Source organism: Sipha flava, unplaced genomic scaffold (assembly GCF_003268045.1).
Source record: "Sipha flava isolate LNK unplaced genomic scaffold, YSA_version1 66_pilon_pilon, whole genome shotgun sequence".
Taxonomy (NCBI): domain Eukaryota; kingdom Metazoa; phylum Arthropoda; class Insecta; order Hemiptera; family Aphididae; genus Sipha; species Sipha flava.
In genome coordinates, this window is record NW_020273606.1 from 1431106 (window position 1) to 1449636 (window position 18531).

The 18531-nt window shown below is 34.1% G+C and overlaps 1 protein-coding gene across 1 annotated transcript; it reads right to left on the reverse strand.

The window, feature by feature from the left end:
* Positions 1-589: 589 nt before the first annotated feature.
* On the reverse strand, positions 590-7463 carry LOC112691735. Its single transcript, XM_025566108.1, has 2 exons — positions 7002-7463; positions 590-3555 (listed from the first exon to the last, which is right to left on the reverse strand). The coding sequence occupies exon 2, from the start codon at positions 3521-3523 to the stop codon at positions 848-850; it is 2676 nt and encodes an 891-aa protein (XP_025421893.1). The 5' UTR covers positions 3524-3555; positions 7002-7463; the 3' UTR covers positions 590-847.
* Between the last annotated feature and the right edge of the window lie 11068 nt (positions 7464-18531).

An 18531-nucleotide genomic window follows, 5' to 3' on the forward strand; every position in this document is an offset into this window, starting at 1 on the left:
GTGTTTCTCAACGTTTCTATTAAGGCGTACACTCTTTAAATATTTCATACTTTGCGACCCATCGTAAAAAATTACACTAAAGATCAATCAAAAACCTATAAAAAAAATCATAAAATCAAATAAATCTATAATAATTTCAGAATTTTTAAATACACGAGTTGTAAACGGTAAAACTCAGTTAATGAAACTAAATGAAAATTCGAATTTAAATGTTGAGTCATTTTATATCGCGATACGTTTTGAATTTATCCCGCGACATATCGGTTGAGAAACACTGCTCTAAACATGAGTAGATTAATCAATAGCTATTTGGTCGGATAGACCGGAACGCGCAGTTAAGAGAGATGATCCAAAGTCGACGTGACCGCGAAAGTTTTCAGAAAAACAATGTCCGGAACGCACAGTTAAGAGAGATGATCCGAAGTCGACGTGACCGTGAAAGTTTTCAGAAAAACAATGTCCGGAACGAATAAGTAGTGGTCGTGATGTGAAAAACCAAACACGAAGTGCGAGTAAATTGTTCAACCGTAGAGTATAGCGTTTCGGGAAGAATAAAGAAATACGTATCGTTATTGTGTTTAAATGTCGCGAGGAGGGCCTTTTTTTTTTTTTTTTTATCGTAGCGCTACCGTCGAAAAAATAAAGAACCGTTGGTCATACGAACGACATACGGGAGATACACCCTGTATAATATGATACCTATGTTACGTTTAATATAAATTACAATCGTACAGTGTACAATATTTGCGTTGTTTCGTGTAGTCGACCACTCGTGTTCAGATCGGCGTCGGCTCCAGTCGGTCACGGACGCGATAAGAACGCTGTTGGATCTCAGACACGGATTGCATTACGTCGGTGTGAGCTTGAAGAAAACGTTGACGGTCGACGTGAGCTTCTCCTTGACCGGCAAGTAGACGAGCGACGAGTGGAACGAATCGCTGCGGCCGGTCGCATCGGTCCTGACGGACGGCGACACGGAACAGTTCTCCAGGAAGAACGACTGCATGATGAACGGCTCGTGGCCACCGCCGGACTCGGCACCGTCGACCCGGTGATGGCGGTCGTCGGACGGCCACCCGACCGCGGCTTTTGCGGCCGCGGCGTACCGCAACAGGTCGTTGCCGTTCGTGTCCAACGCGCGGTCGGGCGACCGTTGCGCGGGCTCGGCCACGTGGAACTTTTCGTGCACGAACAGGAACGACAGCACGGACGTGGCGAACGGGCAGTACGAACACCGGTACTGCTTCGCGTCGTCCACGGTCCGCTCGTCCGCCGCCTCCGGACGGTTGTTCACGTGCCGCCGCCAAAGCGCCCGGCCCTCGTCCCCGTGATCGTTCAACAGGTGCGCGCTCAGCCACTTGGAGCTCCGGAACCGACGCGAGCACATGCTGCACGACTCCGTGTAGTGCTTGTAGTACCGGTAGTGGCCATCATCGTCCGGCCGCTGCGCCGCGTCGTCCAGCGGCCCGTCGACCGGCGGCTGCGGCTGTTGCGGCGGTGGCTGCGGCGGCCCTTCTACCGGTGGGGTCGCGCCCTCTCGGTTCTGATCCGAGTCCGGCCAGTACCTGGGACAGTTCTCGGCCGCACCGACGCCGTGCGAGTTGAGCTTGTGCACGCGCAGGAAGTACTTACTGCACAGCTCCTTGTTGCATATGTCGCACACAACGCCGCCGATGTGGTTGCCGTTCTGGATCGATATGCCGTGCATGCGCTGCATGTGCGTCTTCATGAAGTACTTGTTGCACAACTCCTTGTTGCAAATCCTGCAGAAGCTGCTCAACGCGGCCGCCGACGGTTTCCGTTCACCGCCGTGCCTGGTCGCGCACACGTCGTAGTTCTCGACGGAGTTCTTGCTGCTGCTGGTGGACGCGTCGCCCGCGCCTTTCGCGGCCGTCCACTCGCACTCCGACGCGTCGTTCATCAGCTCGTTGGCCAGGTGCTCGTGCTTGTCGAGAACGTGCGCCTTCAGCGACCCGTCCACCATCGCGTCGCACGCGTCACACTTGGACGTGGTTTCCGGCGCGCCGCCGTTCGGTCTGAAAAACCAATCGTTCAACGTCATCGGTCCGCTCTTGTCCGTCAGCTCCGTCGCTCCGTCCGGTGCACCGGCACCACGGTCCGCGTCGTCATCCGTTCCGTCGGTGCCGCGTTCGCCGTCGTTCGTCGCCATCAAGTCGACCGCCTCGGCACCACCACCAGTCCGACGGACGCCGACACCGTGACGGTTATCGTGCCCGTTGTACCATCCGTCGGCCGGCCCGTTCGCGCCGTGCTCCTCGTCCGAACCCTCCGTTTTGATGTGAACGCACGGGACCGCGGCCGATCGCGACGGCTCCGGTTCTCCGGTGTCCGCCGCCGCCGACGTGTGCGACTGCGCTATGGACGCTCGCGAATACGACTCCTGCGCGCAGAACGTAAACGGTCCCACATTCTCCTCGTCCTTGCCGAACGCGTCTGCGACGCCACCAAAGTCTAAGAACTCGTTTTTTATCCGGACACTCGTTTTGCAGTTGTTCGACGACGGACCGTCGTCGATGGCCGTCCTGTAGTCTCCGTCGTCGACTATCCCGTGGATCTTCGCTTTGTGCCGTTTCACAAAGTACTTGTTACAAAACTCCTTTTGGCACACGTTGCAAAACGCTCGGGTCTGATTGTTCATCATCGCGTTTCTCGATGCGTTCGTGTTCGTGTTCGCCGGCGGCTGGGGATACACCAAAGTGTTTTTGAACAGTGTCGACGTTGACACCACGGCGGACACGTCATTAGCGTGCGGGGAAAAATCACTAGCCGCTGGTGGCTCTTTATATCTCTCGATCTGATCCGTAGTGAAGCCACTCGATACGTTCTCTGTGTACACGCCATGCTTATTAGCCTTGTGCGTTTTCAAAAAGTATTTGTTACAGAATTCTTTGTTACATTGATCGCAAAACGCTTCTGGGTTGAATATTTGAACGGGAGCCTGGCCAGCATTTGCTGCCAAGTTGCACTGCGGGCTTTTAAAAGGTTCAACCGAATAACAATCTTTTTTTTCGAAACATGAAATTGATTGCATGTACGATTGGTATGGCAAATTCAAGTTTTCGGAAATTTTGGTAGACGAATTATTTTGTCGGTATATGTTATTGGAATACTGTACTTGTTGAAAGTCATCAGAAGAGGGTTTTTGATTCTCACACGTTGTCAGATTTAAGGGCAATGAAGAAGTCTGTTGATCATTTGACAGTGTTAAATCTTTTAGTGGTTCAATGTGTTCCAATTCATGTTTGGTTCTGTCAGATCGCAATAAATCTGTATCAAGCCCATTGTTCAAATTTTCTTCGTTGGCCGATATTCTCGTAGGATTCGATTGTTTACGACGTTTTTTCGGGCTTTCTCTTTGATCTTGGTTGTCCGTTGCGATACGTTTAGTTCCTATTTTTACATCTATAGTATAGTTTGTCTTACCTGATATCGACTTTAATAATATATCAGTCCAAGTTTTAGGGAAATCCATTTTATCAGTGGTTTTACCGATTGTCTGCATCTTAGTATCTCGTTAATAAATTCGGAGACAAACTATAAAATAAAAACAAAAATATTATTAAACAATTATTTCAATTAAAGTTTATTGTAAATAATATTTTTAGTATTTATTGATATTCTGATTTATATTTTATATAGTTGATATTATAAAATGTTATTATAAATATAGTATATACAAGTGTCATGTTTCACAAATACCAATATCTATTTCATCACGATTCTTTCAATGATAATATATTTTATGTTTTATGGTCCAGTGCAAAACCATATTGAATTAATTTCGACCTTACAAAATATACATTATAAGCAAATAGTTTACTCTAGGTATGATTAATAATATGATAATATTTTACACGCAAATATCTTGATTATGCTTTAGTTAAAAAATAATAATTATCATACCATTCTATTAAAATTATAATAAATATTTATACAAATGTTTGAAGGAAATATTATATTTTAATTTAATAATTAGAAAATCTATAAACATATTTCATCATGATTAAGTTGAATGATTTCGGTGGAATAAATGGTTTTGTGCAGATTATTTTCCATTTTCAAAATGTAATATCTTTATATATGACTGTAAATATAGACCAGATGTACTGTAAAATATATCAGATTTTGAACAATGCTATAATAGCTTCCCCATGACAAGTTACCCCAAAGCGTCCTACAATAGAAGACCAATATTATTTTCGTTTCTAACAGCGGGGGAAGATAACTATTGATTTTATAACTATCATGTTGTTATTTCCGTCTGTATTTTCGAGGCAGTAAATTATTTACCTAGATTAAAAACAGTTTTTTCTAATTAGTTGAACATTAACGAGTAGTTGATAAAAAATAATAATAAAAAAGGATTCTGAAAAAATATGAACAAGAAAAACTGTGATCAAGTATAGTATTGATTATAACTTGTTAACGTTAACGGACTCCATTTAAAATTATTTTTCACAAAAAAAAAAAAAAAAAGCTTGTAGAATAAAATTAAATGTAGTACACCTGTGCTGTATTGAGTAAAGCAAAATATTTACTGAGAAAATAAATTCCTTTTTTATTGTTTATTCTAAATAATTTGTTATAAGTGATAACAAGTTTGTTCAAATACATTTTTAAATCAAATATGACTCTAGAAATGAATAGTTAAATCTGAGATAATATGTGTTGTAGAAATGTCTTAATTATAGAGAAAAAAACAAATTTTATTTAAAAGTGAGCTGCCTATCATTTTGGCTGTCAAAATAAACAGCATACTGTTCTATGTACAAATATATCAGATCATTTGAATTTAAAATTCAAATAAACTTAATAAATTTTACAAACAATAAAATAATAATATGTAGCAAGAACACTTTAATTAATATTAGATTATTTAAAATAAATGTATTACACTTTCTTAACTTTTATTTTTTAAATATGTAGTAGCTATTTACGCCATGATAAATAAAAAAGGGGTTTAGTTGTATTATCACTAATTTATGTTCATACGTACGATCTATACAAATAGAAAAAGATAAATAAATAAAAAACATCGAATTAATTTTCTAAATATTGTTGATACAAATGATTGTATTGCATTTAAAGTTTTTGTCTATTAAAATTTGTTAGATGGTTTGAAATTTTTGAATAATATACATTTTATTGATTGAGAAAAAATAAGAAATGGTGTATAAGCCATCGCGTAATACATATCTCTAGTTCTTTATAGTTATTGTTATTTAGTTACAAATATTTTATACACATTTTATCATTAAAATAAATGTCATGCATGAACATTAAAACTAAAAAATGAAATATAAATTGAATAATCGAATCATTATTTTCAATATTACTGAAAATATTACGAAAAAAAACATTATGTTTTGAAGCCATTTTTTGCCTAGTTTATTGTATTTCATTTTCATAATAATATATTCTCGCTTAATTTTACAAAAAATATATTCATTATAAATAAGATGATACAATCTTATTTTTACTCAATATTAACTTAGCTTAAAATAATATAAGTAATATTGATAACTTTTACTATGAAATTAAGGGGGCTTAGCCTATACAAAATATTTCAAGCCCCCTCAAAATTTAGTTATTTTTTTCAAAAATAAATATGAATATTGAATATTAACATGTTATACAAACAATATGTTAAACAATATCACATTAAACCAGGCATCTTTAAGATTTTGGACGTAAGGGTCTAATATAATTTTTATTTATAAATAAAGCTTTGCTAGCTAAAGCTGGATTAAATTAATTTATTTTATAAAATGTAGGTATTTTGTTTTTAATAGCTCATAGGTAATTCATTTCATTTTACATAAAAGTATTAAGGTTTACTTATTTTAAGCTTCTTAATATAGTGTACATAAAACATGGATTTGATGTTCTTATATTATGTAGATAATAAACATTAAACCAAGCTGAAATTTTATTTTTATAACTCAACAATTTTTGTTTGTTAATTTTAAATATATATTACTATGATACTTGAATTAAAGCTGCCATCAGGGCTAATTTTATATTTAGGTTGAGGAATAATTTTAATTTATAATTAAATACATCTTATCCTAGCTTTACGAGTATTACCTGCTTAAAATTCCGTTAAAAAAAATTAAATTATATATAAACAAACATAACGCATTGCACATTGAAACAGCAAATAATTATAGACGAATTTAGGTTTATATAATTGTCTTCGAGGAGTTTTATCGATTTCAAAGATACATTTGCTCTCAAATGTTTTAGATATTAAACTAAATATTACATTTTAGATCGTTAAATTTTTTTACAAATATATTATAAATACATAAATGTCATTATAAACTGCGAGCTTACATATATTGAGATTATTTGTATTATTTGCGCAATATCACATTAACTATTCAACAGTACATAGATCTAAGTTACGAAAAGAGAATGTACAAATTTAATAAGCCATGGGCCTGAAGTGCTAAAATATTAAAACGTTATTATGTAATGTTACAAATTTTAAAATGTAAACAGACCGATGTGCAGAAGTCGTACAAGTGATTTTCGATAATGAAGTCCACATGTATCGGAATAATTATACGCTTTGGAATAAATTTTTAAAAATCGTAGCATGTAGTGTTTGGTCGTGAAACGATTTTATCGAGTGTCGATGTAATCGTAATAGCTATTACCATTGAACCGTCGTCATCAACCCGAACGGGAAAACACGTGAAACGTGAACGAAAAACGGCGTGCAGTCGCAAACGAGATGTGGAAACGTACACAATTCGCACCGTACACGTGTCCACCGGCGGCAGCGCGCGTGTAACGAACTTTTGAACGAGTACCTGTGCGCGCCGCGCCGCAAAACGTTCGGAACAAGCCGTCGGAATAAGGATGTCCCTTATAAAACGGACGGAAAACGGAAAACGTTCGCGCGACGATGACGAAGAACGCGGCCGAGCGAAAGGGACGACCGGTAAACGATAGCAAAACAACGGTGTACTCACCCGGAGGCGACGGCCGAAACGGTTACGGGACGCGTGCGGAGTTGGTGCGGTGACGGCGGCGGCGACCACGGCAACAGCGGCTGCGATGTTGGTTGCGGCAGTCGTGGTGCTGTTGGTGCATGTCTCTTCTCAACGGCAGAACACCATGATGACGAGTTGCAGTGCGGGTGGTGCGGGCGAGGATTGTTTTTTTTTTTAAAAATTACGAAATTATGGTTTCGGATTTTTTTTGGATTTTTTTTGATTTTTTGATTTTTTCTTTTATCGTTCACGCGTTTATTTCGAAACGGAAATGTTCACTCGCGTGGTACACGATCGCACGGAACGGATAAAACTATTTCGTACCGAACGCGTGCCGCACCGTCAATGGGGATGTTCGCCACCACGTCAACGTTCCGCCGACGGCGGCACACACATATCGACTGGACGGACGTTCGCTCGCGGTGGTGGTGAATCATATAATAATAATAATAATAATAATAATAATAATAATAATATACGACGCGCGCTCGAGGGCAGTCGTCGTCGTCGTCGTAGTTGTCGTCGCCGCCGACGGGGTGCCACGGCGGCGGCGGCGGCGGCGACAGCGGCGAGGGGTGGCGCGGCCGGCGGCGGTGACGACAACGCGTCGGCGACTTTGGCGGCGGCGGACGGTCGACGGACGTTGCACGGCGTATTACTATTGCTCTCTGCACACGTCGGTGGTGTCCGTATCGCAACTATATTATTTTTATTATTACCGACGACGACGACGACGACGACGATCCGCGCGCGCGGTCCCTTACCCAATTATACATTGTGTCGGCGGCGATCGTACGTACGCGAGTTTTATGGAATAAAAAAAAAAAAAAAAAATGAGAAAAAAAAAATAGGAAAAAAGAAACCCCTGTGCGGCGAAAAATAAAAATAGGGGAGAAAAATGGGGGGGAAATAAAAAAAAAAAAAGAAGAAAAAAATAGTACCACGAAACAAAGTATCGATTGACGGTCGTCGCGTGTGACGTCACGTGCGGAACACGCTGTAACTCTCGCGGTTTCGACGGAAAGACGACGTTGACCGTCCGTCAACCGCCGCCTACGTGTACGCGCACCGGTTACCGTTCGCACACGAGCACACGTCGTGCGCAGTGTTTGCCCGTAAGACCATAGTGGTGTTGGTGGAAAACGCATGATACGAAATTCAATTTTGGATACTCGGTGTACGGTACGTATATGCGTATATTTGACGCATATGAGTTTAGAAGGGGTAGGTGTACCGGGTGTGTATGTATATGCCGTGCGTGCTGCGGATGGGTTCGTGGACGTTTCGTCACCCCGCGTCGACATTTTTTTTTTTTTTATAATATAAACGAGAACAAGTGTGCGCGCGGACATACGAGTCTGTAAGTCCACAGTGCGCTCGTGTGTGTGTGTGTAAGGAACACCGCCCAGTTTTATGTTATTAAGATTATTGGCCGAGCGGTGAGGGGTCGTCGTCATCGCGGTGATCGTACAGCCGTAGTCGCCGCCGTCAAAGGAGCCCTCTCCCCACGCGGTACTCCTGATGCAAGGTCCGCGTGGGGAAACGCGACGGTCCCCGTTGCATTTTTACGGTCCCTTGTTTTTAGTGACCGAGGGAAACGAAAAATATGAATCCCCTCCCGCCTCCAACAGCGTCTCTCACCCTCGACCCGTGTGTCATCCTCTCTCTCCGCTTGTCGCTGCCCCGGCACCGTTTTCGCCAACATTTTACTCTCGCTGTTTTGTAAAATATTTCTTTTTATATTGATTTTTTTTTTTATTTATTATTGTTGTTATTATTATACGTATATACACGTATATTTATTCAATTTTTTTTTATGCCTTCGCCTGCCGCCCCATTATGCGCCTTTACCTCTACATATGTATTTATATATTTACATAGAGTTGTACGTATCAGATCGAACGCTTTTCGTACATAAGCCTACGCAATGTTCGCCTGAACTGTAATTTTATTTTTATATTATTTTATAACGCGCAAAGATATATGTAATATTTTTAAAGCTCAGTCCGGTATCTTTTTATGTAACGCCACAAAAAAACAAAAACAATAATAAAAATCACAAAAATAACAAACATGTGTCGATACCAAATTGTTGTTTCCTATACATTCTGTGTAAAGTTCAACACGAAATAACACACGGTATGTTTTTTTTTTCTCGGACAAGGGAACACGCATACTCGTTTCTCGTGAATCATTTATTTATATTTTTCAAATTCAAGCTTTAGTGGATCACGCGACATTTTTAATAATACGAATGACCGGTTAATTGTTAATCACGATTACTGCAATAATTTGAACCGTTTATTTGTATACACAAAGTCGCATGTATTTATATGTTCACATAGCGAAACGTTAGGCAAAAAAAAAATTATTCGATTGAAATCTACATATTAATATGAAGATAAAACGTATTAATTAATATTCGATATTCATAGCGTGTCATATATGGATTTATAAATATTATTTATTAAATACTTATTATTTATATAAACGTGAACACATCAATAGTCATAAATATAAATGTATATATTATATAACTACCTATTTTTCCATTTTATATTAAATTGCATGTATATATAAATATGTAAATGAATTTTAATTTATAAACAATCCGAATTAAGCCTCATCGGGAGTTATAAAAATACTTATTGTTATTAGTTTCCATAAAACACAATGGTGTAAATATATATATATATATATATATTAAGTACAATTGCATTTCGAAACCACACGACATACACATTTTTTCATAGTATATATAGGTATGCAATGCCGGATCTAGAAAATTTGACGCCTGGGGTTAATAAAAATGCAGCGCCCTTACGAAGTTGGTAATATGGGATATGTTCATGACTTTTATTATTTTTTGTTAACTTAAGAGCTGCCTTATACCAACAACACCTGGGGCAAACATACCCACTTCCCCTCCCCCTTAGATCTGGTATTGTAAGTAAGTACATTTTATTTACATTATATGTTACATATTTTCTTTTGTCAAACTTTACAATGAGTGAACTTTGTATTTCATGATTTTTAATAACAATGATGATAATGGATAAAAAATAAAATTTGAAAACGAAAATTATGTTTGAATTGGTTTTAAAGAGCCAATGAATTCTTTAGACAGCAATGTAACCGATGCAGCACAGAAAACAGCCCGCAACAAATAAATACTAAGGAACAAGCGTGTTTGATAAACTTATTAAAATAATTATTTAACTTAATAATCAATTATATATGGATATGACGGTTTTGTACTTAATATTTTTTTCGGTTTTCTCGAGAAAACCTGAAAAATAAGAAGGTGTCAATAGATTTCAATTAAAACTTAACATTTTTAGACTCAACAGTTTATTTGCAAATTAATTTAAATATATACAATATTTCTTTTTGTTAAAATCATTAGTAATGATTCATTATAGATATCAAATAAACGTATATTTTATTAATTTACCCATTATACAGTTCCGGTAGAAAAAAATTCGTTTTAATTGTTTTTGAAATGAATACAACGAACATAAGACGTTTTATAATATATCAGCGGATCACGTTTTATTAAAACGTCTAATGTTGCTGTATCTACTTCAAAACTCTTTTTCCGATAAGTCCAATACATGAATCTGACGATAGTATGTTCAATATTATATATGGTACATTAAAAATAGTTATTTATGATGAAGTTAGAATTCTATATATAGCTTTATCATTGGGGAAAAGATTCTTCTTATTTTTCAAAACGTGTTTGCTGTGGGTTCTATCTCGAAAAAAAATCAATAAAAATACGAAAACAAGATTTAATTATGTTTACCCTTGTTATATACGTAATATAACACTATAATAACAATCCGCTCTGTAATGAGTTCTAAAAAATAAGAAAAAGAACTAAAATAATGCAAAAGCTGAAGGTAAGACTGCGAGTTATGATGAATGAAATTCGAACAATTTAAGTTATTCGTACTTGTAAATTCAATACAATAATAATTATGTTTTAGGTACTCGTCACACATATTGTAAATATATTTATGTTAGTATATTTATTAAGTCAGTGTTATTTAAGCTTGTGTTCGTGGAATTCGACGTTAACTTAGGTATCCGCCAATCATGTAGACCGATATATACCATGCAAAATATGCATTTTGTATAAAAATCTGGGTCGTAGTAATAAATATTTAAACTATATTTTAAAGTTAATTCAATCATTAAAAATTGTAGTTGCTATATAACATAGTAATCATTACTATGACAAACAACTATATTCATACAGTCGTAATAATTATATCATTTTAGCTGTTTCTTCTAGTTATAATTACTATATTTTATTTAACTATAATATTTTAGTAATTTTATTCCCTTATAATTTTTAGTACGTATTATATTTGAACTTAAATAGTTACGTTTATCATTTGTTGACTATTTTTTTGCTGTTCGACGGTCTTGTATTGACTCGAGTTTATATTTTTAAACACGTCATTTACCTTTATTACTACTTGCACCATAGTTTAAATTATTATAAAAAATCAGCATATTGATTTTATTTAATTATTCTACCATATTTAAGACATAATTTATGCTACAAAACTTCAACTTATTTTAAAAGCAGAAATATAAGTATAGGTATACTTTATTTTTAATATTTTTAATCCATTTGATGTTCAAGAAGAATTTATATTTTTGAAAGAATAAATTTAAGTTAGTATTATTACACTAGAGATTATAACGGAGAAACACCTGCATTTGTGGTTTGAAGTATTATTTTAACCTCATGGTACATTTTATTATAGTTAAAAAATCATAAGTTTATTAAAAAAAAATATTATATCATTTATATTAAAATGATTATAACTATAGTATTATACATTTATATTACGGAAAAAAAATTAATACGATCCCAAGTTATAACAGGACTATGAAACGAATTCAAATTAAAAAAAATATTAATAATAATTTGTTTTCCACGTGAATTCACACATTTGTCACATAAAAATGTAATTCTGTAGTTTTGTAACATGCTGTAACCATATTCATTGTACTGAACCATTTATGTGTTAGCTAGGGAATAAAATGAATATAATACTTAATATTTTTTTTCCCAATAATCGTACATTTTTAGATTAAAAAAAAAAACCTAATGTTCACCAATCACCAGTTTGGCGTTGCTCCCCTCATCGATAATGGGGTGAAAAAAGTTTACACGAGGTGACTTATCTCCGAACCCCTCCCTGGTTTTATATATATACACTTATGTGAAACTCACAATAGTGAAATACTAAAATATAACAAAAAATAGGATTTTCTCTGATGAGTCATCGTCAAAATAATTCGTTCAATATACGTATATCCTATACATTAATGCTTGAATATTTATGTGTTGATATAGAATATGAACGTTTATTTTACTAGGGAAGTTTAAATAAAATTCATGAGTTGGACAAATTTACATTTCTGTATTTTTTCCATCGATGTTAACTTATTTTAGTTACGCGTATTGACATTTGACGAGCACATTTGAACATAATTAAAATATATGATACACAGTTATAAACGATTTTCGATTGTCATATATATTAACACTATCATTAAATAACTATAGTGCTTTACAGTAATTCAAAAATTACTACATTGAGTGTTCATCATCCAGTTCATATGTGTATTATATGTTATTATATGTATTTAAGTTATGATAAAAAAATTAATTTTGAATTAAGTCATAAAAATAAAAAATAAACGAAAAAATGTTCTATTTATTGTAATTTACTACTATAAAAACTATAACCGCAATATGGTTAATGTACCACATCGAAGTTAACACAATGATTAATTTCATAAAAATACAGAAGTTATAGAACATAGAACTTACCTACCACAGTCTTTATCCTAAATTATCGTTATATTTATTTCTGAAAATATTTTTGTTCTCGAGTATACTTCTCAAATACTTATTGTATTGGACGCGTACAATAAAACTGAGATAGCTGAAAAATTATTTAAAATGTTTTTGAAAGGACTCATTGTATGGTTCATTTGTGATTATATTCTATGTTTCTGTGGTTTGGTTAAGAAATATGGGTAGAACATATATATGAATATAATGTTCTTACAGGTGTTATGTTTCAATAAAAAATACGGGGGATAACAAAACGATATTATTGTCCAAATTCATTTAATAACTATTAAAGTTCAATTATTTGATATTTTAGTATCTTAAGCGTATACGTTTCCAATTTTTCATATAAAATGCATGCATGTTTTACAGGTTTTACAACATTAAACTGTCAACCATAATTATTATTTATTTAATAGGGTAAATAATACAGGTTGAAAAGTGATGCATCGCTGAAGTCGAATATTATTATCGAATGCTATGCAATTTTAAAAATAATAAATAAATAAATATTTCTTGTGAGTATTGCGTTTAGAAGTTTTTTGACTAAGTACTAAAATGTATAAAAAAAAAAAAAAATATTTACGAAACATTTACATTAAAATTAGATATTCTCAATTAATTTTAAAAATTAAACTCTACTCTAAAAGAACATCTAAAAATTAAAATATTTCATTTAATTTTAAATATTATATTTTCTAAATTTTTACAATCAGGTACGCCATTAGCTTTATTTTTTATATTTATAAAAGAATATTACTATAAAATAAAATGTTGACAATCATAATGTTAACTTTATGATAGTATGTAAAAGTTGAACTTTGCAAATATTGTGACATTTTTATATTTCTCTATAATTATTAATTGAAAAAATACTGTATATATATATGGCAACTATCTACTTCAATAGTTTGTGGTTTTATTATTACAAAATGTGACTTCTCTTGTATGTCAAATTTACATAAATGAGATAAGCAAATATTGCAATATGTAATTTCCTAAACATAATTTCCATTCTGACATGGTTTCTCCAGTAGGTATTTTTATTCATTTATTTTTTTCGAGGTTGTTTCTTATTTTTTAGTATTATTACATAATTTTCCTAATTTTTGTACTCAATATTTCCATGTTATAATTTTAATATACATATGTGTAAAATAGACAGCATTACGTTACAGGAACACGTCTTCTGATTAAACGCTAAAATGTATATTATTTAATGATATACTTATATATCATAAACATTTATTTGACGCTTTGATGGTGAGCTAGAACCCTTGTAGAGCCCCTAGTTACTACATCGTTTCTATTAGCGATGAATTTTATATTTTATTCAAATTCAAAAAATATATAAAAATTAAAATCTTACGAATAATGAGATATTGATATTGGTCATTTTAGATTTTTAAATCATGTGATGGAACAATTTTTGTAAGTAAAAAATGTTAATTTGACTACTTCAAAATCGTTCGATAAATATCAAGTAGGCGTATATCAGGTTTTCTCGGGAACGTAATAATATGAAAAAACAAAATTTAAAAATATTTTCCAGCAAACGTCATTCTCGTAGAAAAACAGTAAAACGTCCTGCGCACCGTGACGTTTCCTCTTATCACGTTTATTGCATCGACTATAATAACATATGACTACGCCTTATTAGCTTAGTAGCACATCGTTATATCACTTGTTTTTATCACTGCGACTTAGGATTCGTTATTTCCCGCGGCCAACGTTTCTAAGTGCAGTATACGACAACATTAATGCGATGGCCATTTATCGTTTTTCGAAATCCATACGTACACGTAAACCGTTCGTTCGATCGAGCACTTAACACATCACGTCGTATTATTATTACGGTGTACGCCCGTTCGCTCCGGTCGACGGAGGAAAAAAACAATTTCGCTCAAGTAATAATTCAAACTGTTCACGTGCGCGTGAACGGATACTACACGATGTTGAACGATCGGTTTTTCTCCTCACGCTCAGATCACATCCGTCAACGTTCATAATATTATATTATACAATATAAACCAAAAACGGATCGTACACCTTTTACGATTACGGCGCCCCGACTCGACCGTCGTCATCGGGTTTTTTAAACCAATTCGCGTACCGTCAAACATGATATCGGCTTCGGACCAAGACACTTATCAATATGTTAAAATACGGTATTTTATTTATTCCATGTATAATACCGTATTATACCTGTATTATACCGTATAGAACCTGCAGTACTTTAAATCATAGGAAATTGAACAAAGAATATAACCCCATTGTTAACTATGAAATATCAATTGTTTTAAAATTAATTAATTGAAAAAAATGGCTAGAAATTTAGAAAAAATGTAAAAAACACATAGTACAAAAATTATTTTAGACCTAATTCACCTAATTTACATTTAGTCGTGCCGCCAATTTGTAATTATGATGTAGGTACCGTGCGTATGTGTGTTATACATAGAAATACATCTGTTTGAAATATAAATAAATAGAAAACTATACTTAATATTTGTATAGTTATAATATAACATATTATAACATACTGTCCCTTTGTACCTATATTTACAATATTTGAATATTATAATAGTATAATGAATTGATTTAAGTAATTTCTAACACTTGAATGCTAAATAAACATGATTCCAATTATATTGTATATTTTTAATTTTTAATATAATACTCTATTTTATTGGAGGTTCATTATATAGATAAATGGCATAAAGGGGGGTTGTCAAAACCTGTGAGCTATTTATATTTGCCAATGACGTAAAACTTTTTAGTGAAATTAAAAATTTATCTGACTGCTCTGCGCTTTAAAATGATCTTAAGAATCGAGTCTCGTGGTCTAATAGTATTGGTTTTCAGTTTAATGTAAATAAATGTCATTTTGTATGTCATTTTTAAAACACCGCTTCTCGATTAATTATACGTTCACAATCAACGGTTCCAGCGTAACCTCTATCGGTTGTAAGAAAGACTTGGGTGTTATTTTTAATGCAGATCTTAACTTTCACTCCCATATTGAAACGATATGTTACAAAGCTATAAAAACTATTGGATTCATAATGCGTATATCAAAGGAATTCAATCTATCGTCTTCACTGAAATATTTATATTGTTTTTTAGTCCAATTCCATCTAGAATATGCATCAGTCCTATGGGATCCTTATAAAGTAGCAGACTCCTGTCAATTATAACGTATTCAAAGAACATTCTTATCTTGTGTAGATTAAATATTAAAAATAAAGCATCCTCCCCATGATTATTCATTAGTAATGCGGGAACATTGTCTTATCTCACTAGCAGAGAGGAGAGTTAACGCTAACATAGAGTTTATGAATAAACTGATAGACGGTCGTATTTAATGCTCCGGCACTTTCGTCGGGTAATTTCAAAGTTCCTTCTCACATTACTAGACACCACGTTCCTTTTGTAGTTTCTGTACACACTACAAATTATGGAAAAAATAGTCCTTTACACAGCATGTTGGTCAATGAAAGCATCATTTATCAAGACTAGTAAAATTAGGTGTACTACTTTAATAATCTAAATACTTACCTAATTACTTATATAATAATTGTTATTACTATGTTGCCTAAACTTATGTGTGTTAATTGTATTAATTATTTAAATTGTAAATTGTATACTGTGAAACTGTCATATAAGGCTCCACCCGTTAATAAAAAAATATAGATACTACTAAAAAATTAATAGTTGAGTTATTAAAAATAACTAAAAATAAAACGCCTTAATTTATTTTTATTTTTTATACCATCTGTATAAAATAATTTTATACTAAGTGTAATACATATGTATACACATGTACACATTGTGTATAATACCTTGTATAATACAGATTTATACTACAGTACAATACAATATCCATTGTTATTATTGATATTTTATTCGAATACTTTACAGCACAGACATTTATAGTGACAGCATTCGTGTATGTATTTATAGTGTAGTGCTTAAACTGGACGATCTCGACACCGGAATTTGTGTAAAAAGGCTATAAGAAAGACAGAATTTATCAAAAAATTAAAAATAATCATGCTGTAATCTGTGGCTGAAACAGAGGAAGTTGGACGTAATTACAAGAGGTGCACAACATTCCCAAAAATATGGGGTGGATGTATTTTTAACTAATAATTGTTTTAATTAAAAATAACTATGAATAAGAAAAATACTTTAGCACAGTGGCGTATACAGAAAATATTTTCGGGAAGGGCTACTATGGACAGAGTTAAATTATTACTGCTATCTAAGAATTACTAACAAGACACAATAGATACTTATCTACATTCATTTACAGAATGTTCCAAAACGATTTGACGTTGAACGCAAATTCTAAATAAGTATAAAGCACCATTAAAATATGACATACGTTTAAAATAATTTTTAATATTTTTGAAACATTTCGGAGGGGGAGCTGTAGCCCACTAAGTACCCCTCCCCCAATATACGCTACAGCTTTATCAACTACCTTTATTACTTGTTTATAATCCTTTTTCTACAATTATCAGTTTTTTTTTACTTTTATGAAGAACTTATTGAATATATTTTTGGTACTTCAAAAAAAATTCATAAAATTGTAAACAAATTAAATTTTTATTTTATTGATAATGATTATCAAATAAGGACAGATAATCCCGTGTTAATTTGGAAGTACCTATGCAAACATAACACAACTTTACATATATTTACGGACTAGTTGACTCGAAAAAATGGCATTGATCATCTGGCTCGAATGAATAATGTAAAAATAATTAATATGCAATAATATGTAATATCAAGTTGTTTATTTATCATGATAAAATTTGCATCTTAACGGATTCAAAAAAATTTCTATCGTCTTATAAATCGTATTTTAAACTTGGAATTGAAAATTCATTATAAATCTGAACACGAAAATGGATCGTCTATCAAGGAATTCTCTCTTATTCAGAATAGCCGTCTTCGTGCACCACTTGTTTTCCAGTGCAGTGGAATGCGCCGATTTTGAGAAAACCATCAAGAACTTTTGTAGTGGAACAATGACTATTATCTTGGCGTATCCGTTGGTCTTCAAGCGAATATTCTTAGCTGTTGTACATGTTTGGATGAAATTAAATGCAATCCGAGTAAACACCGCGATCATATAATACGGATACAAGTTGTGTATTAAACACGATAAATGATTCCAGGCAATGTTTATCATTGAGTCTCCAGAGTCATGCCGTGCAAGCAAAGCTGGCGAACAGGCCGATTTAGATGGACATACGGTAATATGATGCTTTACGACGGTAATATGATGCTTTATGTTTACGTAAATTGCTTGCTCCCCTGCATTTTGATTTTGATTTTCCGAGTTCCCTCGGGGTTTACGAATTCCAAAATTGTATTTCCAATTATCAATTATTTGTTATTTGTTCAAATCCAATGGGACAAAGTGGGTGTGGGATTAACTTTACGAACGTATGATTTGTGGGTTAGTTTCGTATAGCTTTTAATGGAGAACAAATTTTTAACTAAAGGTCAGCAATCAGCGTACTCCGTGCAAGACGGGAAAGAAATTACGGAGCAAGGGCGATTTTGATATTGTAGACTTGATGAACAAAAGATATAGTACGAAATTAGAACTCATGA

Coding starts and splice junctions, on each gene's coding strand:
- LOC112691735 (XM_025566108.1), bottom strand. CDS start 3,523: ATGCAGACAATCGGTAAAACCACTGATAAAATGGATTTCCCTAAAACT.